This window comes from Meriones unguiculatus, chromosome 21, assembly GCF_030254825.1.
Source record: "Meriones unguiculatus strain TT.TT164.6M chromosome 21, Bangor_MerUng_6.1, whole genome shotgun sequence".
NCBI lineage: Eukaryota > Metazoa > Chordata > Mammalia > Rodentia > Muridae > Meriones > Meriones unguiculatus.
The window spans coordinates 51,407,936-51,434,634 of NC_083368.1; the positions used below are offsets into that span (position 1 = coordinate 51,407,936).

Consider the following 26,699-nt stretch of genomic DNA (forward strand, 5'->3'; position numbering starts at 1 on the left):
AAAAATCCACGGCTTAGGAGGTCATAGGCCACAACCAGGAAGCTACTGCTGTTTTTATTTTGTTAAATGGACATGATATGCTTCTCAATAACCACATTCATATTCATGGATTAGTGCTGTCGTTAGCTTTGGTAAATATATATTTTTACCAGTGAGTGACAGTGATAAAATGCAGAGCATAAGGGACTGCTGAATGTTCAGTCTTACATAGAAGAACCATTTTCCCCCTCTAAAGTTCAGAGAATGCTAAGGAAGAGGGAGTGAAAGTCCTCAAAGATAAGAGAAGGGGAGTAAGTCGGACAGCGAGATGGAATGCTGGGCTCAGAGGCATGCAGCCCCAGTCTTCCCTAGGTATAGACAGTTAATACTCACAGGAGGAGGAAGACATGTTTCCGTCAGTGTGTACTCTCCAGGAAGGATCTCACACTATAAACAACCCTCACCCAGGACGTTATAAAAAACCCTAAAGCCCACAAACACACCACACAGAAACAGATAAGAAAAGACACAATTCAACAGCCACGAATGTACGAAGGAGACTAGTTGAGAACAGGTAAGGTATCAGCGGAAGAGCCGGGGGTGGGGGAGCAAGAGGGTAACGAGAGGTGAAAAAGATAAAAATACATTATGTACATGTGTGAAGATGTTCTAATGAAACTCATTATTGCAGATAATTACCATATATTAATTAAAAGGAAAAATTATGCTAGCTCAAAAGTTAAAAAAAAATTCCCTATATAGGCAACAACTAGCTAGAAAAAAACCAGAAAAACAATTGATACCATAGCAATGTAAAGACTTTTTTTTTTTTTTTTTTTTTTTTTTTTTTTGTAATTAGCCTAGCTAAGAATAAAGGAGTGGTCCACTTTTGAGAGGCTAACAATGCAGATAAGTGCAGGTATATTTTGTGGGAATAGCTGAAACAGGAAAGTATTATGCAGGCCAGAATTTTCTTTTCTGTGAGAGGAGACAGGAAGAGTATGCAGTGGACACACAGCACATGCACAGATGCAGGTGTACGCCATCACTACACAGTTAAAGGAAGAAGAATGAGATCAGGTGCACATGAAACCAGGACCGAGAATTTCATACTTGGAGCTGAGCAAGAAAACCAACACCACGACATCATGTCCGAGGTACTGACTGCTCACATATCAAACATGGGTTGAAAGAAGACTGTGAGGCTGTGTCCCATGGGGTAAGGAACAGAGTTTCATCAATGCATGTAAAGACTTCACGGAAACACTTAGAGACTCTAAGCCTATTGAGAACCTAAATCAGGAGGCAAAATAATTCAGGGATTATCTCTGATTACAGCAATAAAACGATACTGAGGGAGGAAAACATTCTGGGGTGTGTGTGTGTGTGTGTGTGTGTGTGCATGCATGTGTACATTTGGGCATGTGTGTGCACACTGACAGAACCTTGCATCTGATGGCTCAGTGTGATAGCCCCTGGCATTGTTTAACCTGTGGTCGGGCTGAGACAGAAATACCTGGGTGAGACTCCAGCACAAGTTCTCTGCATTCCACAGTGCTCTTAGACAACATTCAAGAGGGGACTATGTACCACTCTGCCAAAAGCTTGCTAAAATATGAGGCAAAGTATTCAATGGTGTCAAAGGAGTTGAGATGAAGACATAAACCCCACCTTTAATCGTTTGGCCCAAGAGCCGCTAAAGATGCTCAGATATAATATACTTAAGAGTGTCTAAGAAGAGGGTAATTATTTGATGCATGAAAAGGAAAAGAAGAAAATAATGGATGTCAAGATGTTACTGTCCCAGAGAGGAATCTTGACAATAAAAGCCACAGCTTGAGCTTAAAGATAGAGATAAACTAATCTAGACATGAGAGAAGTTTTGTAAAGGAGTGTAATAAGATAAAGCATTTGGTCTGCTGAGCACTGAAAGTGTGTTTGAAACTGCTCATATACTATTACATAGCACTTAATTAATCACTACTGAATTAATATGAGCGATACACCTGGTCTTAATGTTTTAATCAGCATACAGAAGCTGATGTGACATTAAAGCATTTGAAAAAAAAAGCCATTTTCTTTTCTTTTTTTTTTTTGACTTTTTTAACTATATGTACTTCTTATTTTATAACAGAGAAAGGAATAGCCAATTACCCTTGCATGTTACCAAAAACAAATGCACAGAGTGATTTTTCAACAGTTAGTGTTCTAGGAACCTAACCAAATTTGATTTCACAATATTTTCCTCAGTCTAAAAAGAAATCTCAGCTAACGATACAAAAACAGAATTGAAAAAAAATTTGCAAGGTTTGCAAAATTAAAAAATGTAGTTAAAAGATCTGAAATTACGACATTTTTCTCTCCCCCTTCCTTGCTCGAAAGGGTCCCTGGCCTCCTTCAGATTCAGGCCTCCTCCTTTTTTTCTATACTGATGCTACTGCATACACACACATATATAACACATTCCTAATAGAGCTGCTTGGCTGGTCAACACCCAGGTATCATTCCAGATTTAGGTGAAAAAACAGAGAATGAATTTTATGACTAACAGGAACTACTTGTATTTAATTAGTTAATTAATAACACAAGCTATAATATTGAACACTTGCCTCAATTTTGTATTTATTAAGGTTATTATTTGATAATCAAATTAATTTTCACAGAACTTACAAAGCTGAGCATCTGCATGGAGAGTCCCTCCTTTCGGGTTCAGCTTCTGGCTTTGAACGGCAGGAACCGGTTTGTAAGACTGGCCGGTGGCCCTGTACATGGCTTGAACCCATAACCCTCTGTCCTGTTCATCATCGCTGGCAAAGAGTACAGTATCTCCTTCTTTGACAGCGTTAAAAAATACCCGGCCACCCTGGAGACCTGCGGGAGAAGACAGACTCGGTTACAATTCACAAGATCGAGAGACGAGAGACGTTAGCCCCATTCACCCAGCTTCATTCATAGGGACTCAGTGCTTTAAGTGATCTTACTTGAGGATCACACCCCCAGTCCACAATTTAAAGGGACACAGCAAAAATAATCCCACATTGAGCTGATGGGGACAATCAATTCTTGACTAGAGAGCATTACTCAGGACAACAAACAGGCCCCACAGAAACCCATGGCGAAATCCGGCATTTAGTGCTGGAGAAGAAAATACTTTATGTTGGCATATTTACCATTTTACATGTAAGTGAAATATGAGTTTAGAAAAAATGAAAACACAAGTAAAACCAAGGCGATAACTCATTTTGGATGGTAGTTTGGCTCTTGGACAAGATGGCATTTGTATCTGTAAGCGAACAATTGGTGAATATGGCCACCAATTTGGATTTTTTCATCTCTGCATGCTAATTTTAAAATTTACCTAAGTCTTAACACCTATGGTTTTTTAACACTGTTGATTACTTTAATACCAACCATCTATCCATTTATTACTCATAATTTCTAGGCACCATCTGCTCACACCAGAGCTTGAGGACCCCACACTCTGGACTGCTTCATTTCAGAGCATCTGAGGTTTGGACTTGGGATCATTACAGATAATGAGTTATCTTAAGGCAGAGACATCAATCTTAATTAAAAACACCAACTTCATCTACTTTCACATCCACTTATACCTACAGTCTGAGATAAATTCCATGCAATATTCTTAGTATCCATGGAATTTAACTGCAACTTGTCAAATGAGGTCAGATGTAGAATTTTCTGCCTGTGGCACGAGAGAATTCCTAAGATGTTTCTAATTTTGAATTTTAGATTTTCCCGCTAGGTGATGTTCAAACTGCTTTAATATACTTGGGGGAGCAGAAATATAAGAATGTGCTTTTGTGAAGAAAATTAGAATGTAGGTTGTCATTGTGTGCACCCCTTTAATTGTGAGGCAGAGGCATGTAGATCTCTGTGAGTTCGACGTCAGGCAGATCTACGTGGTGAGTTCCAGGCTATCCAGGGCTATATAGACTCTGCCTCAAAAATAAATCCATCCATCCATCCATCCATCCATCCATCCATCCATCCATCCACCTATCTCTTTATGTATCTATCTACATATTTATGGATCTATATATGTATGTATGCATGAATGTATGTATGTATCTATCTTTTATTTGTCATTCATTATATAATTGTTTTGTAATTTTGCTTCCCAGTAAAGTTTCTGTATGCATTTCTATATTTCAGTTAATTTTCCTATTGTTAAAATGTAAGTATTACATCATTGTATGAATTATGACAGAGAAGCAGGTGATGTAAGTGGAAAAAGTCTTCTCTAGGAGTCACATGAGTTTCACACAAGCCCTCTATTCACCAAGGAGAGTTCTCAGTGGAGAACAAGAAGTTCCAGAGTTGCACACACCCACACGTGACCGGACAAGTGGTCCACATAGAATTACCTGGGTGAGGATCTGTGTAATCCACAGTGTAGCCTTCAAGTTGCATTAATTCCTGCGGTTCAGACTTTTTTTCTCTGTAACTGCACATAGCAAAGGTATACTGGCTAACCTGCAAAGGATAAATCAGAGAGAGAGAGAGAGAAGGAAAGTTTTCAGTTACAAAACATATTAATCAAATTTAAGTTTTAATATTTCTCCATCCAGACTTTCCTCCTAGCAAAACACATGTAGTTTGCGTGTTTTAGCATTTCTCAAAACCCAGCTCTGAGGCTGCATTGCATTTCATAGGTCAGCTGGCAGTTAGACCTCATATGAGGACGTGTTTTCCAGGTCCGTGACTCCCTGCCATGTATATTTATGATGGAGACAAAAAAAAAAAAAAAAAAAAAAAAAAAACAACGAACCAACCAACTATAACAGTACTTCATGGTCAATCTTTTTGTATGTTCACGTATCTGTATATAACTTTGCTTTTGGTCCCTAATTAAATGTGAACAACAAAGAGATCTTCGGGTTTCACCAGTTAAGTAGGAGCTGCACATCACATCCATAGTAGTACAAGAACTCTCAAATATTACTTTGTCTTTTGTAAAAATGTATTCATTATGTATACAGTGTTCTGCTTGCGTGCACACCTGCACGCCGGAAGAGGACATCGGATCCCAATATAGACGGTTGTGAGCCACCATGTGGTTGCTGGGAATTGAACTCAGGACCTCTGGAAGTGCTCTTAACCTCTGAACTATCTCTCCAGCCCTATTTTATCTTGGTTTTAATTTCAGCTGGTCTTGACTACAGCAAGTTGATTTTTTTTATTCGCATCCACTATCATCTCCAGACTTCATCCTCATTTTTATTTCCACCTCATGTTGCTGCTATTAGGGTGTGAGCATTTAGTGGCAGGATTCTTCACTGTTAAAATATATAATCTTATACATTAAAAATTAATTTGTATTAGTATGAATATATTTGTTTGATTTTCTTGCTGTTCACTACTTCTTGAATTTCATGCAATAAATCTGAATTTAGTTTCTTCTTTGAACAGAGCTTTTGAGTCAGATTTTCATATCAAAATGTCTTGTGTATACTCATGAGTGACAGTCTAGTTGTTTTTTGTATAGATGCACTATGGCAATTCTGTAAGCATTTTGTCGGTATTATCCCATTGTTAGAGGGATATGTGTGCATGCTGAAGCTCAGTTGGGATTACTTTGTACTCAGTTTCCCTCTTGCTCTATGGCTGGTCTTAAACATTCTCTCCATCTTTGTGGCTATTGCCATGGTGAGCAGGTAAAGGTACTTGCTGCTAAACCTAACATGACTTAAGTTTAATCCCTGGGACCCACAAGGTAGAAGAGAATAGAGTCCAGCCCTCAGAGCAGAATCATACACACTCAGTGGTACCCACACACATACATACACACACATTGTAATGAAAGGTTTGTCTTTCTCTCCATCACTGTAGCTTCACTGTGTAATTGCTAAGTGACACACATCTTAGTTAGAATACTGTGTGTTTTCTCTTGGATAATTTGGGGCAATATTAATTTTAGAGTCTTACCAATCAGTATTATTTAAAGCACTGCTTTGTTTGTCTGTTTTTGTTCTATTTTTCTTCCTTTCAGTTTCATAAAAACTATCCTGGAACTTACATTCTTTTCTACATATACTTTAGCAAATTATCTATTTCATTTTTCTCCATCTGTCCATTTTGGGTTGTAGTTGATTTCTTTAGCATCTAACTAACATTCCATAAATAGTTACACTGTGGTTTTTATTGTATTTTATTTTAATTTTCATCAGAGATTTCTCCAATTTTCGGTTTAACCTCCTCCTGTTACACAAAGTTCTCATTTTAGGGTGTGTACTTTTAAGCTGTTTAAGTTCTACTCTGTGGATTTTTTTTTTTAATTAAATTTCTGAGCCTGTTTAAAAATAAAAATAGCTTAAATACAACTGTTCTACAGTTTATGTATATGATAGCTTTATGGCTGAATTCCTTAAGGTGCCTGTGCAGGCAAGAAGAAGGCATCTGGAGCCTTTGGTGGCACTGTCATTGTAGGTGTCCATGAGGCACCTGACGGGAGCTGGGAACTGAACTTGTGCTCTCTGCAGTGCAGCGTGAGCTTCTAAACACTGAGTCATCTCTTCATGGTCCCTAGGTTTAACTTTGATATTTTACTTATATTTAATAAAACAAAAGTATTGAAAACAAGCTCATAGAAAATTTAAAGGCTAATTTTGCACACTTTAGATACTAATTACACACTCAAGTTTATAAAGCTGGGACAGATTATTTTCTTGGTCCATCATTTCATTGGCTTCTTTCTTTCTTTTTCTTTCTTCCTTCCTTCGTTCCTTCCTTTCTTCCTTCCTTCTTTTCTGATTTCTTTGAGATCTAAATTTTAAATTCCTCTGGGGACATATCTCAGCTAAGACTTCCTCTGACTGGACAATAAATACCAAGCATATCGGCTAATCTCACACTCCAGCTGCTGCTGCAGCCACAGTCCCGTTTCATATAGGAGCTTAAGCATTTGTTTTTGGTCCTTGGTGCTACACTTTTTCTTGTAAATCGGCTTAGCATATAAGAAGATGTGTAATATATACGACTTAGCATTTCCAGGTGTTGAACAAGGAAACATTCAGCTTCTAGAACTGGAGCGTGAACCCAGGGACTTCAATGTGTTGGCACACACTCCCCAAAAGTGACATCTCAGTAACCATTAGTAGCTACAGCATATCATCTAGGAGAAGAACCTTTTGAGACTTTCTCTTTCCATAGTGGCAGGTCAATTTGTGTTGTCGTATTTTAGGTCTTGGTTAGGCAATTTTCTGGACACATGGAGAGCTAAGCTGTTAGCAGTTTTTGTAAGCAAGCGGTCGATACACTAGCACTATGAAGGCTCCAGATACAAACTTACAGAAAGAATGAAACCCAAATTTGGAAAATAGCTAGATAAGGGGTGATCCCTCACACGACAAAGCAAATGTGTGTTTGTATCATTTATTTGATATCTGTATGTGTGTGTCTGTCTTTGTGTATACTACATACATGCGGTGGCTGAAGAGGCCGGAAGAGGGCACTGGATCCACTGGAGCTACAGGTGGCTCTGAGCCATCGGAGGTGGGTAATGGACACAGAACCCGGTTCTTCTAGAGAAACAGTAAGTGTTTTTAACTGCCAAGCTATTTCTTCAGCCCTGAAAAAGGTTTTTTAACTTCTTAAAAACATTTGTATCCTGTGAGAAATACCACCATTTCTACATACTTAACCAAGTAGAAAAAAAGAAGAAGCTAAAATACTGGAAAGTAGTTTGAACTAGAAACGGTTCAGAAAAAGATAGCATTTCTGGATTTGTAATGGACTACACTAAAATGTATCTTACTGAATCAGATATATTTGTATTGCAGTATGACTGAGGCCATTAGCATTGTAGGCTTATTTTATGACAGTGCTATCAACATTCTACTGAGGAATTAATTGGCAAAAATTTACTAAATTAATAAAAGATTATTTAAGAAATTTTTAAATTTTAAAAATTTTGATTATGTAGTATAGATTTAAAGAGAATACATTTGCAATTCAGACACTAGGCTAGTCAGAGATTTATAGGTCACTCAATAAGGAAGAGTTAAACTGAGAGCGAAGTTTTATTGGAAATAAATTATATGATTACTCCCTAAAACAAGCTGTATGCTTGTAATCCCAACTCTTCCGAGGGTGGGGTAGAAGAACTGTTAGTTTCAGGCCAACCCGAACAAAATCACAAGACTTTGTCACAGACAAACACGACAGAACAAAAACAAACTCAGAATCTGCTGTAACAGTTGTTCCAAGAAGTAAGATGTCTGGACCCTTTGTGATTTTGATTTCAACTCTAGTTAACGGAGGAAAGAATGGCACCTGCTTTTCCAAGGTTGTCCAGGTGACAATGCTCATATTGAGACTGGGATATGCCTCCTCATGCTAGGCTGGAGTTCCTTCCATCACATTCTAAAACTTAAAACAACTGTATTCCCCAATTAGAGGCCAATTCTCTCTGAATGTCTGGCAAAGGCATCCTGTGAGACAAGCACTATCAAGCACTACCAAGGGTTTGGGAGAGAAACGTAAATTAAATAATAAGTAAGTCAAGGTCTTATCTCTTTATCATTAATTTCTTCTCAAGTGTATATGTAAATCCAACACTTGGGAGGGTGAAGTCAAGGACAGTCTGGACTAAAGAATGAGATCCTATCTCAAACCAAATAAAACCAAAGACCTTCACCGCTATCACCCCCCCCCCACAAACATATACACACAGTCACAAGACAAAACAAAAAATCGACAGTGAGATAACTTTGGGTGGGGAATTCTTCTGCAGAAAACAAGCACAGCAAAGGGTAGAGGAGTGGATGGTGTGAACACCAGGACGGTCATCTCTCTGTCTTCGGCCTCCTTACTCATTTGCTTCTCTGCCTCTCTTTGTGTTTTCTCCATCTCATGGGCTCATTCTTAGCATATCTTCACAGGTAAAGTAGGAGTATATGGTTTTGGTGTTGATGATGTTCACTGAAAGCCCTTACATATGAATAATAAATAGACAGACACAAGAAAAAGTGGCTATGCATCTAAGTGTAGTTTTTAATATTACAAAGCTCTGTTTCTAATGAAATTATCCTGGATAATTGTACTATAGATTTTAAGATATTTTTGTCTTTACCAAACCAAAACATGGTCTTTTTAAAGCATTTTACAAATATTATTTGTATGCTCACATTATTATCTATTAAAATATCTAGACTTATATGTATGTATATATTATATATACAATATATTTACATAGTTAATATATAAAACACATGTCACCAACAAAAAGTGTAAAAATTTATGTCAGTTAAGACCTAGACCAGAGGTATGTAATGAAAAACACTCATGATAATGTTTTTTTTTATGTTGAAAAATAGACCCAGGTTGTGTTTAATGTTTACGTTAAACATTCTATTTCTATCGGGATTCAAATATTAATCACCCTTTAGCAGTAAGACATACAAAGTCTCAAGTACCGAGAAAAGAATCTTTAAAGAAACTAAACAGAAAACCCCAGCATTTTCAGTTTAGAGGAATGAGTCTGTTTCTAAAATATGGCCATGAAATGGTAAAATATCAAAAGTCTTTCTTCATTTTATATTTTGCCTAAACATCTCAAAACTGCCCAACAGACCCAGAATCCCTTCTAGTCACCGCCTGTAGGTATAACAAAGAGTACAGATGGGATAGTAACGGAACACCAACGGTGAGCAGAGTTGTTACTGACAGCGAGGAAACCTGACCCACGAGACAACTGGGAGCCTGCAATTAGGCTTCAGGAAAATATTGGCTCTAGAAGTTATGTACTATCAATACTAGACATCTGAGTCACAAGTTACTGACTCGATTCTATAATAGGATGCACATTTCATAATCCATTAGCTTACTCTAGAACTCTAAGAGCTCCAACCTGACCTGTTTCTTTTACAAGACCATGCAACATGACATTCATAAGGCACACAACAAGGAAGCCACAAGGCATATTCTGGTAGTAACCGCTGGGAGCTACTCTTTGCTAACAAGGACCCGGAACAAGGGTGACTCTGCTGAAAGGTCATCTACAGGAGCCAGGGGTTGCCCTGCTCCCTCCATTCTCAGCATCAGTCTGACTGCATCTACTTGCTCTGTCTCGCAGCAATGAGCCAGGGGATTATTTACACAGCAACATGGAGGCCTGACCTACTCTGATGGAGTATTGTTCTTATAAGCTTCCCGGTGTATTAGTGAACAAAGCTTATATAATTCACTATATTAAATCTGAGAAATCCCTACTAGAGAAGTGCAGCAATCATAAACATTTAATATTCTTTACTCAGACCACTTGTAATAACTCAAAACAGGACAGATTTGTTGGGAATTCGGGGAGATAGACAGACTTTAATCCGAGGACAGCATTAAGTCTGGCTTCAGCATCATTACTTTCAATAGGGCATTTTAGCTTATGTCGCTGTGGGCCCGCACGGTATCCGTATCTGGGACAGGAAACCTCCCATTTTTGTTCTTAATTGCCACCCTGCTTGCCACCTGTCCATATGCACACACGTAGGTGCTAACTATGAGATTTAGAGACCACAGCATTCAGGTTTGTATGTGCATTACTACTGTCGGGATCACATTAACAGCTGGCAGCTTAGCAACTGCCACCATCTAATTTTAGTAAAGATTAAGGCTTTTAAAATCCTTAGTGGGAAATGTTCTTGGCAGAGGGCAAAGGTTCTGCTGGAGTCATTTAAAAAAAAAAAAAAAAAAACAACACAAAAACCTCGGAGCTTAATTTAATCAAGGAAAATGAACGTGTCTTCAAGGTACTAACAGATTTGAGGGGAATATATATTTATGATTAAGTGCTTTGGCCAAATAGCATAGAGAGATTTAACGACCAAGTCCAAATTCCCTAAAGAAAGGAAGGGCAATCTTGTTACAAAAAAAAAAAAAAAAAAAAAAAAAAAAGAAGCAGCAGTGTGATTTGCATATATCCACCTACTTAACATTTTGTCAATTTCTACCTATGTCTGATACAGTGCTAAGTAGGTACTCTAGAAAGGGTAAACAGATTAAAAACTTAAATGTACCCACAAAGATATTTTAAATGGAGACAACTGTTCTGAAAAAAGATTTGAAACAGAATGTTGTGACAGAGATTTGGAAGGGCTTTTAAATTGAGTGAGAAAGAAGACACCTTTGAATAGTCAACATTTGAAGTGAACAAGTCTGTAGGTAGAATGAAGGAGCCCTTGGGAAAAGAGCAGGTGCAGACTTCTACAGAGAGGTGGGGGAGTCCTCAAACCATCTGAAGGAAAGCAAGGGACTTTCTCCAAAGTTGCATAAGCACAGAGATCTAATGAAACTCATATTTTTAGGTACTACTTGAAAGGCGTCTGGAGACTTTAAAGATGCCAAATCTTTGGCTCTGTAGCAGTGATGCAGATTTTAAAATGACAGATGCTAATTGGTGAGAGGAAGCCAAGGTCCAGAAATACATGGGATTTTCTCTAGGTCATGTTTATTTCTAATTCTAACTGCCGTGTGAGTCACTAGAAAAATTTATGCAGAAGGGTGTCTTAATGTGAGTTATGGGTCAAAAAGGTTATGTATGTTCTATGAAGAATAGGTTCTAAGGAGAATGGTGGCAGAGGAAGCAGAAGAAAGGATGCACGTGGGCTCTGACAGTAGCTGTGCAGACAATGGTGGTCAGTTAGTTTGGCAGCAGAACAGGTAAGATATAAATAGCTACAAATGGAACAACAGTTTTGATAACAGAAGAGGCAATACTTTATGACTGACATGGAAGTAAGGAAAAGAGAGGGATCAAAGACAGCCCCTCTGTTTTGGTTTATGTATGCTCTAATATAAGAAACTAATGTGTTTCATGCAAATGTTTGAGAAAGATCTCAAACAGAGGGGAGGTACTTATTTATTTAACAAGTATTTTTCTGAGTCTCTACTACAGAGCAGGTGAACTCTTATTTTGAAGACTATAAGAAGAGGTAGATGTATTTGAATACTTAGACTTGGTGACATATAAATACAAAGCATTTCACGGTATAGATTTGTAAAATGGTTTAAAAGCCTATTGAATGGTCTATAAAAATTTAACTAAGACTGCAGAACAAAAGGTGATTCTTATCCCCAAGTCCTCTGCCCATGTGCATAGCTATGAGAAGCATAAACAAGAAACATGAGACACAGCCTGGATTGGAACTTGAAAATAACAATGAGCAATGGATTTTCTCTCTTTATGAAGAGAAGGCATAGGTAAAGGAGAATGACCACACTACGTTAGTAGCTGGTACATCAGGTATGTTTTTTCCTTATTATATCAGTCCTCTCTTACTCTATCTTGTCAGTCTCTCTTGTAAATTTTAGCTTTTGAAATATAGGTAAATATTCATATTAGCATATGCTATAGCGATTTTCAAGGTTAAATGCACTGCTAACATTTTAGGGTAAATCATAAAAACTTTTATGGCCACCATAACTGACTTTACAAATATTCTATAAACAGTTCTAATTACCAAACATGAGTTAGCTTTAAAATAAACCAAAAGTGAAATATTATTTTACCCTGACACTTTGATCCAAATAAACTCCACAACAATTGATTTTTTTTCATTATCTTCATTGATGAAGATATATGTTTTGAAAGATTAAGATAAAATAAGGGGCAACTTAAAAAAATGTTTGACTGTAAAGACAAAATGACAATGAAAAACAACAGCCAACACCTATGAGAACTTCAAATTCACAAGTTCTTTAAACATATCTAGTCAAACATTATATTTGGCATTATAAATATCTGGTCCCTCAGATATAGAAATTTCATCTTCATTTTTACATATATACAAAAACTAATATCTGAGAATTATATATTTTTACTTCATCATTGTAGACAAAAACATATTTCTAAGCAAGACAAATAAAGGTGCAGATATGCTATGAGTCTAATCTTTCACTTGAGATGACATGGCTATTATTTCACTTTACTTGTGGGCATGGCTATTCCTCCATTTTAAAAAGAAAATGGAGGAACTCTTGATTCCATTAGGAATAGATACATACTTGTCTTCGTGAGTTTAGGGCATCCTACCAGCAAGAGTTACTTGACTATTCTTGTGCAGGAAAATGGAGTAGGTGCTTTGTAGGAATATTGATGAGGTCTTTTATTTCAATGTGTTGCTATACTGAGCATGTCTAACTTAAACAGCAACAGAACCACCATTCTGATCTTTGTTGATGTGACAGCCATGCCTTTATCACCTCAAACAATCCTGTTGCATAAGCAGACAGATGCTCTCTTAGATGGAAAACCCCTTACACTGTAACCACCTTCATGTTCTCTATGCACTAGTATCCCAGATGCCTGTGAGGAGTTAGCTGTGGTAGGTCCTTCAAAAACCACCAGGCAAAGAGAGCTGCTTCTTCAGGTTCATCTGGACAGCACCCCAACAGCATCTTCTTGAGAAACAGTGCTTCTCATGGGCTTGCAGCACGTTCTGATCACTGCCTGCTTACATCCTGTGCCAACTCGGCTGATATATAATTAACGTCATGTCTTGATAGCCTGCTGTTGTTTGCAGCAACTTCAAGTCATGATTCTGACACATCAACAGCAGGCAGGGAACGCTTGATACAGGGCCAACGCAGCAGAGATGTCTGCTTCAGTTTCCAGGGATGTTACACAGTCAGTCACTTCCCCTGAGCCCAGAGCTCGTCGGGTCACCAATCCGGGGGAACCTCTATAATGTGGCAACACTGCTTTGTACCTTGTGCCACCAATGACCCCCGGTGATTTTTAAGATATTTGTTCATCTTTAGAAGAATGGTGGTTGTGAACATTAATTTAATCATAGCCATACGGAACAAGAAACACAGGCTTTGGCTAACAGAATAGGATTTGTTCGCCTCCATCTTATACTAGGCTAATCCTGAGAACTTTATATATATAAACACCCCTGTGTACTCTTTATCTTATTTGCACGGTGGGGGCACTATAACCTACTCTGGCAGGCTTATTCCAAAGAGCCAATAAGACCATACATTAAAATTGCTTTAGGCAAATGCTTGCCACAAAATCACTTAATAACAATCAGATTCAATACATAAAGGACGGACTAACACGTAAGTGTCTCAGGAGAATTTGGAGTTGTCACAGAAATATACAATAATTGGTATATACAGCTATTTGAGTAAATGTTAGAAAACTGTAAGAGGAATAATTCCATTTACTTAAGTAAAAAACAAAAGTTTCAAATCAAAGATGAAATATATCCTGAATATGATTACCTGAAGAAAAACTGTTTCAAAGATAGAAATTTTTATTATATGAAAACAATATAATATCAGAAGTAGTTTAAATCAATCACTTAATAAATAGTAATAAATACTAAATATAATAAATACTACAATATTGGGGAAACATAAGAAAAATGTATAAGAAATTTTAATTTTGGCAAGATTTCAAATACATTGATAATAATTGTTTTTTTAATTTATCTTGAAAACTTTACCTTCAATTTTAAAATGCAGTCTCTTAGACAGTTACTAAAATAGATTTAGTACTGTAAATGTATAGGGTTAGAATATAAATGGGAATGCAACCTACATAGGAAGCTAGGCAAATACCACACATTAACAGATACTTTGCTTTCTGATTTTTTGACTCTAATTTAAATCGACATTTTTGCCTCCGATTTTCATGTTTATATGAGTCTTTGAAAAGTCTTTTCACCTCAGTGGCTCCTCGAGTGTTCACTTGGAACAATGACTTTGCAGCTGGCCAAACCTAACTCTCAATCAATTTTTATGAGTACAAATTCTTGGGCTGATGGCCGGGTTTCCAGCTATATCACTCACATAATCCACACTCACAGTGGTGATGAGATTCACATTATCACCAGAGCACCATTGTGCCGACGGCAGCAGCAGACACAGCAGGGTCCACTGTCCTCCCTATGAGAAACGACTCCTTCACCTTTCAATAATGCAGCCTGCAGGTATGGACCTACAAGCTGTGTGCAGACAGAATGAAAGATGTCTTTAAAAACACTAATAAAAACTACCCAGTTCCTCCCAATGGGTCACTCTCATCGAATCTCCATACATATCCATCTTGATTTCGAAGTGAGTGCATTCAATTTGTCTTCCCATTACATTTGGAATTGGAAGAAAGATTCAATTGTGTTTGAAACTTCAAAAAGTTGTCAGAGTACGGGCATATATATTTCAACACAGTTAGGTACAGAATTCTCCCTCTCTGTGTGTGTTTCTATCTATTTATCTGTATCTATCTATCTGTCTGTCTGTCTGTCTGTCTACCTACCTACCTATCTTTCGTTTATCTACAATATGTAACAAGTATAATAAATTCAAATTAATTCAAGTTTGGTAGAATTTTTCTTAAATTTAAATTAAGGAGCATATTGATTTGGCAACTACTTTGATTGAATTTAAATTTTTTCCTTTTAAAATAAAACTTGATTTTCAATTATCTAGAAAACGCATTTCCACATTTAATGTCCCTCAAAAAAAAAACACTTTACAAATTTGAAAATTCCTTTTGTTTCTAAATTCAAATAAATTATAATTGAAGTACATAGTTTGCATTTAAATTTTTGACTCACGTGACTATTTACTAGAAAATAAGCTAGGTAGCAAATGATGATCTTAAGCCTTCCCAGGATACAAAGCATTAATTAGGTCAACATTTAACTTTTCAAAGCCAGTTTCTAGAAGCTTAATTTTCATATTGAACCAATAAACACATTGGAAACTTTTAGACTCCTGCCATTTACCAGGTTTTCAGACTAACAAATGCTATCTGCACATTTCTTTAAAACACAGTTTCATATCTTTTCACATGCTTCCATCTAACATCTAACTCTTCAGAGTTAGCTTAGTTTGTTCAAAGATTGTTTATCCCCCAAATCATCTACTAAGCTCATGGAATTATACGAGATTCTATATAAATTCATTAAACACAACTGAAAAAGCAGCTTTGTTTCCATGAAAACTCAGTGGAATGCTTCCAAAAGATGTGGCAATGATAAATCATAACGGTAAGCCTGTGCAGTTAGATGCAGATGAGACAGCTATAATGGGAATATAATTAAAAAGCAAGAAAAATATATATTAGAACTTCTTCATAAACATATTTACATTTGTGCCAGTGTAAAGGCACAACTGAAAAACTGCAGAAGATATTTAATAGGCATGGGGTTTGGGAGGACAGAGTGCTGAGAAGTGTAAGCCGGGGTGTGTCTCTGTGTTTGTGTGTGTGTGTGTGTGTGTGTGTGTGTGTGTGTGCAGTCTACACATGCATACCCTTTACTCTAAGATACACAAATACCTTTTATTATTATGATAAGCCACACAAGAAATGTTTACACTTTAGACAAGAATAAAACAGATTGGCTCTTTCTGCCACACAGATATAGCTACTCCTGACTGAATTTTAACACCTTTCATAAAAGATTCCATGCTACCACAGGGCATCAATAAACTAATTTTTTTCCAGCAACTGAAGGATGACTGTATCTGTAGAAAACAGCAAATGATAATTTTCCTCCACTGGAATTTCTCCACATCATTTTGATTTAGCCCAGTTAAGCTTGCCTAATGTGTGGTAGGAATCAATGAGATTTTACAGGCTATTCTGTTAGGATTCCAAGAGTGATTCTCTCTCTTTTCATATATTTCCACTGAGAATGAAATAGTTTGACTGTATCCTGGAATGGCATGGCTACTTTGAAAGCTTTGCTTTAAGGTAACTAGAACTTAATGATTATAAGCAACAAGGGCTGCTCATGATTTTAAAAGGTCAGATGAGCACATATTCCAATAATCTATATTTGGAATCCAATTGCCGACAAATAGCATGAACGGTTTGATTTAAAAGCGCATTTATATGAATATACAACAGACACGACATATCTGTGTAAAATGCGAGAGTGAATGGACCACAGCTTATCTCCACACTACCAGGATGATGCAGTTGTCTTCAAGCATCCTTTCGATGCTTTTAGGAAGCTGTGACTGACAACACAATTTCTATATTATTATTATTATTATTATTATTATTTGCCTCTTCTACACAGACTTCATAGTCACATGCTGAAGTGACTGTTGAATTTGATACCACAACTATCTCAACACAGAGGCTAACAAAGGAAAAGAGCTGCATTCTATACAAAAGCACAGTATCTCAGCCATTTCATCATAAGTTTCTCGGGTTGTTGGCTGATATTAAAAAAATATTATCTGTGCTGGCATATCATGAATTCACTACTTCTTTACTCTCTAATGAGTTATTTAAAATCTTTCTCAGTTTTAATTTCTAAATACAAGAATTAATATAAAGAGCTATGACACAAACAAATAACAATTCTGATAGCAACAGTCAGAGAGCAATTACCTAACAGGAAAATAAATGACTGACCTGAACAAGAACAAAGTAACGCTTTTTCCACCTTTTCCAAACCTTCTGTCCAAGGGCATACAGGTACCTGGTGGGAAAAACAAGCACAAGAGTACATAAGTAGTGGTGCGGTTCCCCAGCTCCATGTCTTCATAGGTATTATGAGTCCAGCCTCCTAAAGGCAAAGTTTAGTTTATTTGAAATCGGAGACAACACGCAGCTCCTGGGTTACAAGATGTCTTTGCCGATTCCCGATTCTTGAAAGGGAATTGATTTACGTGGCTTACAATTTGTCAGTCCCTACTACAAATTGAACGAAGTAGGAGTTAGAAAGGATAATCAAAGAACCAGTTGGAATTTTATTTTCGCACATGTTTCTTAGGAGATTCGGAGGCTAGGAGGGAAGGAACTTGTACTGAATTCTTCAGCACTCAGAGGACTGGAGCTGGTGAGCGTGGCCTGAGAAGGAGGCAGATACAGAGCCAAGAACCCAGGGTGAAAGGTTACTGTCCAGCTGGGTGACCTTGCGCTATGTCTGCATCAACATCCATATCCATTTCTTTGCCTACTAGAGGACAGCACCAGGTGTCCTGATTTCTAAGTCCTCTGCCAGCTCCGTCATTTTGAGGTTTATGCGGTTTATGGAAGCTCTCTACCGAACAATTTTTTTCACCATGAAACCCAGCTAATAAAAAAGGCATCATTTCGTTTAGCATCATTTCCGCTATGGCTTTTAACTCTGCATGATATCTGCAATCTAAGCTGAAATGACTGAGCTGGTCATCTTTGTTGTGTGTGTTCATATGTACATGGAAGTGAATGTACATGTTTCTTTTGTATGGGTATTCATGTGGAGTTCAGAGAGCAATGGGGCTGTTCTTCAGGTGCTATCCCTTCTTGTTTTTTGTTTTATCGTTTTATTTTTTATTTTTTTGTGCCAGGGTCTTTTGCTGGCCTAGAGCTTGCTGAGTAGGCGAGGCTGGCTGGTCAGTGAGCTCTGGGGATCTACCTGTCTCTGCCTTCTCAATCCTGGGCTGTAAATCATGTGAAATCATGTTTAGCTTTTTTACATGTGTTCTGGCCACTTTACCTACTGAACTATCTGTACAGCCTTGAGAACATAAGTTCTGTTTTCAATAAATAGTTAAAAATATGCTCAAGTATCCATGGAGAAAAGGGAGAAATAAAAACAAGTAAGCTCAAGCTCATGCTGGTGAGTTATTATGCAAAACACTTCATACAATGACACAGTGTAACAGTGGAAAAATTTTTATTTTTTAGCTTCTGAAACAAGGTTTCTCTGTGTAGCCTTGGCTGTCCTGGGGTTCACTCTGTAGACCAGGGTGGCCTGGAACTCACAGAGATCTGCCTGCCTCTACCTCCTGAGTACTGGGATTAAAGACATGTGCCACTTCCCATCCCTTGCTGGGATTATTTATTTATTTTTTTCAAATCTTATGACAATTTGAGTTTGAAAGTAGAAGCTCAGAAATGCTCAGCATCCTTAGTCATCAGGGAAATGCAAATCAAAATGAGTCTGAGATTCCATTTTATATCCATCAGAATGGCTGAGATCAAAACCTCAAGAGACAGCACATGCTGGTGAGGATATGGAGAAAGGCGAACCCTCCTGCATTGCTAGTGGGAATGCAAACTTGTACAACCATGTTGTATGAATATTGGGAATAGTTCTACCTCAAGACCCAGCTATACCACTCCTGGGCATATACACAAAGATGCTCCACCATACAACAAGGACATTTGGTCAATATGTTCATAGCAGCTTTATTTGTAATAGCCATAAACTGGCCATTACAAATAATGCCCCTCAACCAAAAAATGGATAAAGAAACCGGGCCACATTTACACTATGGAATACTATTCAGCTGTTAAAAACAAAGACATCTTGAAAGTTGCAGGCAAATGGATGGAGTTAGAAAAGGTCATCCTGAGTGAGGTAACTCAAACCGCAAAAGACACACATGGATGTACTCACTTACAAGCAGATTTTAGCCACATGGTACAGTATAACCATTCTACAATTCAACAACCTAAAGAAGAAAAGTAAAAAGGAGGATCCAAGAGAGCATGTTTAAATATCACTCAGAAGGGGGAAATAGAATAGACAGCAGAAGTGGCTGAAGAGAGGGAACAGGCTAGGAGGGGGAGTACAAAGAGAAAAGAGGGTAGATATCAGTCCTGGGGAGAGCATGGGCAGAAGGACAGAGGGCTTACAGGGAGAAGAAAAACCATGGCGAGGGAATCTCTGTGATAAGCTGGAGGCCTATGACAGTGGGTTCACAGTAGAGTCACAGGGGTGACTCTAGCTGAGAATCCTAGTAGCAGGAATCATAGGAATTGAAGAGGACACCCTCTAGCTAGACAGGACTCCTAGTGGAGGAAGCAGAACACCAACCTACTCACAAAAATTTACCTGCCTACAAGATGGTCAAAGATAAAGACAGAGCAGAGATTGAGGGAATGTCCAACCAATGATTGGCCCAACCTGAGACCCACCCATGGGAGACAGCCAACCCCTGACACTATTAATGATATGCTTGCAGACAGGAGCCTACCATAGCTGTCCTCTGAGAGGCTTCAACCAGCAGCAGATAGAAACAGATGCTGAGACTCACAGCCAAATATTGCATGAAGAGTAGGGAGTTTTGTGGGAAAGTGGGGGGAAGGATAAAAGGACCTTGAGGGGACAGGAGCTCTATCAGAAGACCAACAGAGCCAACTAACCGGGGCCCAGGGGGTCTGCAGAGAATGAAGCACCAACTAAGGACCATGCAGGGACTGGATCTAGGTCCTCTCAAAGATGTAACAGATGGACATCTTAGGCTTCATGTGGGGTCCCCTAGTAAGCAGAGTTGGGGGCTGACTCTGACATGGACTCTATTGCCTGCTTTTCAATCACTTTTCCTTGGCCTGGCTGCCACAGGGGAAGAGGCTGCACTCAGTCCGGATGTGACTTGATATGCTCAGGTGGGTTGGTGAGGGCTCCCCTTTTCTGAGGAGTAGGGGAGGGTGGGACCTGAAGGAGAGGAGGGAGGGGGTTATATTCAAGATGTAAAGTGAATAAACAAACAAACAAATAGAAAGCAGAGGCTTGCCAGCATAAAGGTTATTCATAAACTCGATCTGTCTACAATCGTTAAGTAATAAAGAATATCACATCTAAGAGTTTATTTGAGGGTTTAAAGGTCTGACCTCTCACAATTTCATAGCTGAAAATTGGGCTTCTGTCTTATAACCCCCTTTTATAAAACAAAGCAAACATATCATTTCTTTCTTAAAAAATACTAGTATGGCATGCTCATGAAGGAATAGTGGATGAATGGATACTGTGTTCAGTTCCAGGAGTAATGTAGCAAAAAGCCCTTCTCCTGAGGAACAGCACAGCAAAATACAGAAATGCCTAACTTTTTATTGTGGAGTTATTCAGGCAATAAGTATAGTCCCACATAAAAACGTATATTCACAAGGACACATGGTGTCGTGCAATTTGTATATCTTAGAATTGGCGACAGATGTTCAAAGGTAAGGAGTGTATTCACTAATTGCAAAATAATATTTATTAATGGCATAATCATAGGAAGAAATAATCTATCACTACCGAAGTTATGACTTTGCTAAAGTTAATAAAATGCAGAAAAAATTTCATTATGTTATAGGAAAAGACTGAGGATTTAACATTATACCCATACTTAATGATTTGGAATTTCAGAAAACAAACATGAAATGAATATTCTAATTATTAATGACCATATTACCTGAGGAATGAAATTACGAAAGACTTAAGTATACTTATTCTTCTGTGTTCTATAATATGAGAGTTAGGATAAGAAACCAAGGAGCTATCAACACTCAAAATGACTGTGCTCTTGTTTGAAATTATCACTCAAATAGCCCAATGAAGTGTTTATTTGCTTTCAGGCACATCATCCAATTGTGGTGAGTTACCTCTGACAAGCGTGCTGTACCTAAGACCACTGCATGCGTTTGTGGACTCATTTAGAGGATGGCGGAGATCTCAGCTCTTCTTGTTCTCACATTTTCACTGTTCCTTCCAATGTCCCCTAAACGCCCTTTCTTTCAGCCTCTAATTTCTCCTGTGTTTGTGGTGATAGGTGCTCAGCTGCTCTCTTTCTGTCTTTTCTATATAACCTCCCTCTCCTGAAATGCACATACTCATGCTCGTATTACAGGGTTAACGACAGTGACCCAAAGTGCTTGCTACTGTGGACATGATAGATGCTCTGTATCAAAGGGCACTAGCAGGATGGGTAGTTAACAGTGGCTCAGGGGCCGGAGAGGGCACTGGGAATAACCCCAGCCTGTGACCACCGTCTGCTTCTCGGCTTTCTCTAGCCTCTCGCTTTGCAAAGTGCTGGGCAGATGGGTCACACGCAAGTGAAAGCGAATAGGGAGATAGAGGAACCATCATTACCACATGCAGATTAGTATGAGTGTTCTGACAGGGCAGGTTCTGTGAGGAGCAGCAGTCGGCTGAACATCATGCAAAATGCTGGCCAATGAATTTAGAAGAACATCTAGTTTCTCGACAGATAGACAGCAGAGGGGTAGGTAGGTACATGGACACATACAGCATTTGGCAACTAGTACAAGATGTTAAAAACAGAAAGAACGAAAGAAAATCGGCTACTGGCTTGTCATACCTTCAAGTGTTTGAGCTCTTGCACTACGAGAATTTGTTCAAACACATACATTAAGTGACAGCCCAAAACATCCAGAAATAAAATGACATTAAGAATTTTATGAGCTTTACGTGTTAGAAAAAGGAAGTAACAGCCAACAAAGAGCTGCCAAAAAGGGAGTGTTCTATAAACTATGCAAAAACCACACACTATTTTGTCCTTGTAAAAATTTTGTATTAGTCAAATAAGAATTTTATATAAAAATTGAAATGAATAAAACACATCAAAATATATACAGACTGGATTAGAATATGCTAAAGCTTCCACGTGCCTTGTTTCTACTATAAGCATGGCTTTGTGATTGATTTCCTAGCTTCCGAGAGGCCTGGTTTCCTCTCTACTGCTACAAGGACGGATTCTTCTCTTTGTAAGGGATATATTTAAAAGTAAGAGATGCATGAAGAGAAACTGTTTTCCACTATTGTTTCAGAATGAAAATTTTAAACTCACATAGTAAGAAATGACTAGGCTGCCATTAAAAGGAATGCTAAAAATAATAATTAAGAGTAGTCATCTTGTGGCCACTAATAAAATCAACTTATGGAACATCAAGTTTTCTCATGCCCATCATCATCATCATCATCATCATCATTATCATCATCATCATCATCATCATCATCACTTTCCTCATCTCTTCAGTTCTGTGACTCTATCTCTGACCTCACTGCTCACCCTGTTTTCTACAATGTCATTGGAATTGTATAGCACACAGCTTTTTGTGTCCAAGTTCCTTTAGAAGAACCCTTGTATGATTCGTCCTCCCTCCGTGTAACAGGAATCGGTTCCCACTCATTGCCAAGCAGTCTACTCTACTGTAGGAATGCATTCACAGGCTGGCATGCCCATGAGTTGCTTCCACACCTTTGCTTATGGGATCTGAAGATACCATGAACATTTGTGCGGGAGCCTTCTGTGTTTACATGTTTTTGTTTCTTGTGTCCCATGTCCACAAACTAGGCTGCTGCATCATATTCAGCGCGCATGTTTACCTGTGAAGGAATCTGACAGGCTGTTTTTCCAAAGTGACTATGGAGTGATACATTACCAGTGGCGATGGAGTGAGAATGCACCTAACTTTTGTAATCGTGAAAAATCACTGCTAAGAAGTACTGTGGGTATGAGGTCATCTGACTCCACAGCTACTTGTCCTTGTATGATTAAACTGAAAACTCAGAACAGAGGAAGGGACCTTTACCTCTTTCTCTCTAGTAGAGTGGAGAACCACCAGTTTAATGAGATCTTCCATTTTCAAGGCCCTTGTAATGTTTAAAATTCAGAAGAGGCTAAGCTCATTACAGATGTGGGCTGGGATTACTTGGAAAGGCTGAAGTATGGAGAAGTGAGGAAAAGGAGAACAAATCATTATTATATAAACACTAGACAGACTAGATCAGAAGACATCTCATAAAAGTCAAAACACATTCTCTCTCCAGCTACCTGAAGATGGTTAGTGAGTCACCATCCTGCCACTTTTTAAAAAACGTGCACCGTCATGTTGCAAGTTATTTCCTTGATGGTATCTGAATTCCAAAAGATTGTTTAATTTTAGGGAAATATAAAAAAAATTACTCTGAAATTACGTTTTACTAGATAATGTGTTATGACATTCATATTACTGAAAAAATGAATTATTCTCTAGAGAGACTGTACCATACTAATTTCTAGGGTCTTTGTACATAGTAAATATGATTCCAAGTAGTGATAAAAAAAAAAAAAAAACAACCCAATTTGGTATTTCTTTAATGATTTAAAAAGTGCCTCAGTGCATCTCAGGTTCACTACTATAAACATTAATTATAACTGCCTAATGCAGTTCAACAAAAATTTGGCTGACAGGTCTATTTCATACACAATAGCAAATATCCTTAATTAGACACCTCCTTGAAAGCTATTTTTTGGTTGGTTGTATACTTGTGTTTCAAAACAGGAGTATGTTTGAAAGATGGAGTTTACATTTCCTCTTGTCATTTGAACTTGGAACAAGATGGCCTCTTGTTGCTTTAAGAAACAGGGTTCTACCAACTAAGCGCGTGTTGGCAGAATCTTCTCTCATTCTGGAGGGGCAGTGCTCATATCACTCGAGGATTTTGGATTATCTGAAAATAACTGCCCAGATACTATTTAAAAGTATTTGCTTTCATCAATATACCCAACTTCAGTATTCAGTAGTTGCTCTCTTTGAATAAAAAAAAAAATGATCTGATTAACTTTAAAATCTTCTCTTCTTACACTGGATTAGGTAGCTAAGAACTTAGCAGCCATGACTCAATACTGAGGTGAGATACAGACGCAGAAAGCATTGGAGCATTTGGTTTCATAAGGCAGGATCGGCACAGCAGAGCCATCACCTCAGCCACAGAGGTTTCTGGTGGAAAGGATGGGTTTTGTTTTAGTTTTTTTTCCCACAAAGAAACACAAACTACTGTCAAGAGTCAAGGCAAAAAACAACTAAATTAATCCTAATGTTTCCCGGCCTATGAAATTTACTTTTGTGTATTCAACCATCTCTGGGGTCATATTGTATCTTCATGTATTAGAGACATAGAATGCCAGAGTCCAACATTTTTTACTGTATATTTAGAATATACTGCTAGGGAAAGTTTAAAACTAAAAGGAAAGAATGATGGTATTTGCCCACTTGAGATCTCTCTCCATCTCTCTCTCTGTAAAGGTCAAGTTCAAGATACAACAGGTTCTACCCACAAGGTATGAAGCATATTTTTAGCAACTCCCTTTTTTTAAGTCAACAGTTTTACCTGTTGATTTTGTCAGTAGAGTATCTCACTAAAAAATCCACAATCACTTTTTGAAGAAGCGTTGTTTGAAAAAGTCATTTAACAAACCAGGTGAAATATGAAAGATATACCATGGCTACTTTCTCAGACTTTTCCTTTATGAATCCACATAGTCTTTACAAAATCTCTCAGAATGTTCCAGGGCATCAGGAATAAAATGTTCCTTAGATATATGGCAATCATTAACTGCATGTATTCTAGTATCAGTAAGATGATACAACAGATTCACATAAAACATGAAGTTTAGTAAAAGATAAACTTGTCATGTTTAAAGACAAGACAATTATTGGAATAACTACTAAGCTTACTTTTTTTCTGTCATCATTGCCACTTACAAAGTATTTAAAATGCTGTTTTGTACAATGTCCCTTTGACTATACTTAGAAAAAAATAAGTTAAAATACAACCTTCTGTGAATTATCTTCCTTTAAGCCAATATCCTTGGAAATATATTTTACTAATAAATTAAGCATTTTTTCTATAAATATATTTCATTCTGATGTGCATATAATCAAAAAATTAATGAAAAATTGAAGAAGTCATTTTCTAATCAGTCTTTAAAATTGACTTAACTCATCCTGTAATACAATAAAGATGACCATGCATTTCCCTAGTAATAGTTAGGACATAGCTAGTACTGTATGCACCATGTCTGAGACAGTAAATGGTTACAGGGAAGAAAGGGTCTCATTTAACCAACCATTTTAAAAACACTCAGTAAAATCTTTCTAAACTGAAGATTGTTCAAAGGATGCTTTCAACAAAAAGAATTCTCCAAACATTTTACTAAATGTTGTAGTTTTAGTTTCAATTAGAATGGTGGCATACAGTTCTAATGGAAAGGAAAATATGATAATTTATTTGCATAGGGTCCATGCTGTGAGAGTTCATGGTTTTACTTTATGAGGAAAAATCATCACTAATGAATATTTTTAAAACATAATTGTATACAGAAGGTAGGAATTATTCAGCGCTTGGGGGAGAAAGAGGACTAGTATTTTGGGTAGATCACCTATGATTCCAGCTTTCTATTCAAATAAATAGAACAATCAATCTACATGTTGAATAATAACGGCTTTTCTTCTACAAGGCTTCATTTTTTTTTTTTTCAAGGAAAAATAAAGAAAGAAAAAAAATCAATATATAGAGTAGTTTAGTCCTGGAAAGGGCTTTCTTAAAGAGAAACCTCAGTCAAGGTTGAAAGAGCAATTAATGCAGCCTCACAAAGCTGGGCCATTCTGATGGAGTTGGGTTAACATGTGGCAGAAGTAATCATCCACTTGTGAAAATGATTTTCGGTTCATTCTCAAACACCTTTCAGACACTCATGATCCCATTTAACTGACAACAATACAGGCTATCTGTGGGCACCATTGCATTTGATGTGAAAACCAATAGGGACCAAAATGCCCTCCGGCACTTGCAGTCATCCTGCTCTACTGCTTGCATAAAAGAGTCTTCCTTTCATGACATTCTTGCTTTTATTTAACTCCATGAGATTAAGCCTTTTTCTTTTCTTTCTTTCTTTCTCTTTTTCTTTTTCTTTTTGGTTTTGTTTTCAGCTGAAGATGAGAAAGAAACTGAATCAAGACAACGCTGCAACCTGATCATTAGGAGACCTAGACGTAAATACTTTCTAGTTTTTCATGCTTCCTGTAATTGAACAGGAAAGGTACAAAAGAAAGGGTCTTCACCACACAAAAGTGCCTGACAGTTGGAGACAAGTTAGGGCTGAGAAAACCAGTAACTCCTAATGTTTAGCAAAAAGTTAAGTTTCCAAGATATGTAAACAGGAGACATAATGACAGACAAGGGTGAAGAAATTTACTTAGG

At 37.6% G+C, this 26,699-nt stretch overlaps 1 protein-coding gene across 9 annotated transcripts in view; it reads right to left on the minus strand.

Annotated features, from left to right (window-relative positions):
• The window catches only part of Cadps2 (calcium dependent secretion activator 2), a 520,278-nt gene that overhangs the window by 155,732 nt on the left and 337,847 nt on the right, over nucleotides 1–26,699 (minus strand). For all 9 annotated transcript variants that reach the window (XM_060374001.1, XM_060374000.1, XM_060374003.1 and 6 more), the window contains exons 9-11: nucleotides 17,372–17,438; nucleotides 4,365–4,473; nucleotides 2,650–2,850 (exon numbers count right to left, since the gene is read on the minus strand). In XM_060374001.1, the coding sequence (XP_060229984.1) occupies nucleotides 2,650–2,850; nucleotides 4,365–4,473; nucleotides 17,372–17,438 (377 nt within the window). The remainder of the gene's footprint in view (nucleotides 1–2,649; nucleotides 2,851–4,364; nucleotides 4,474–17,371; nucleotides 17,439–26,699) is intronic.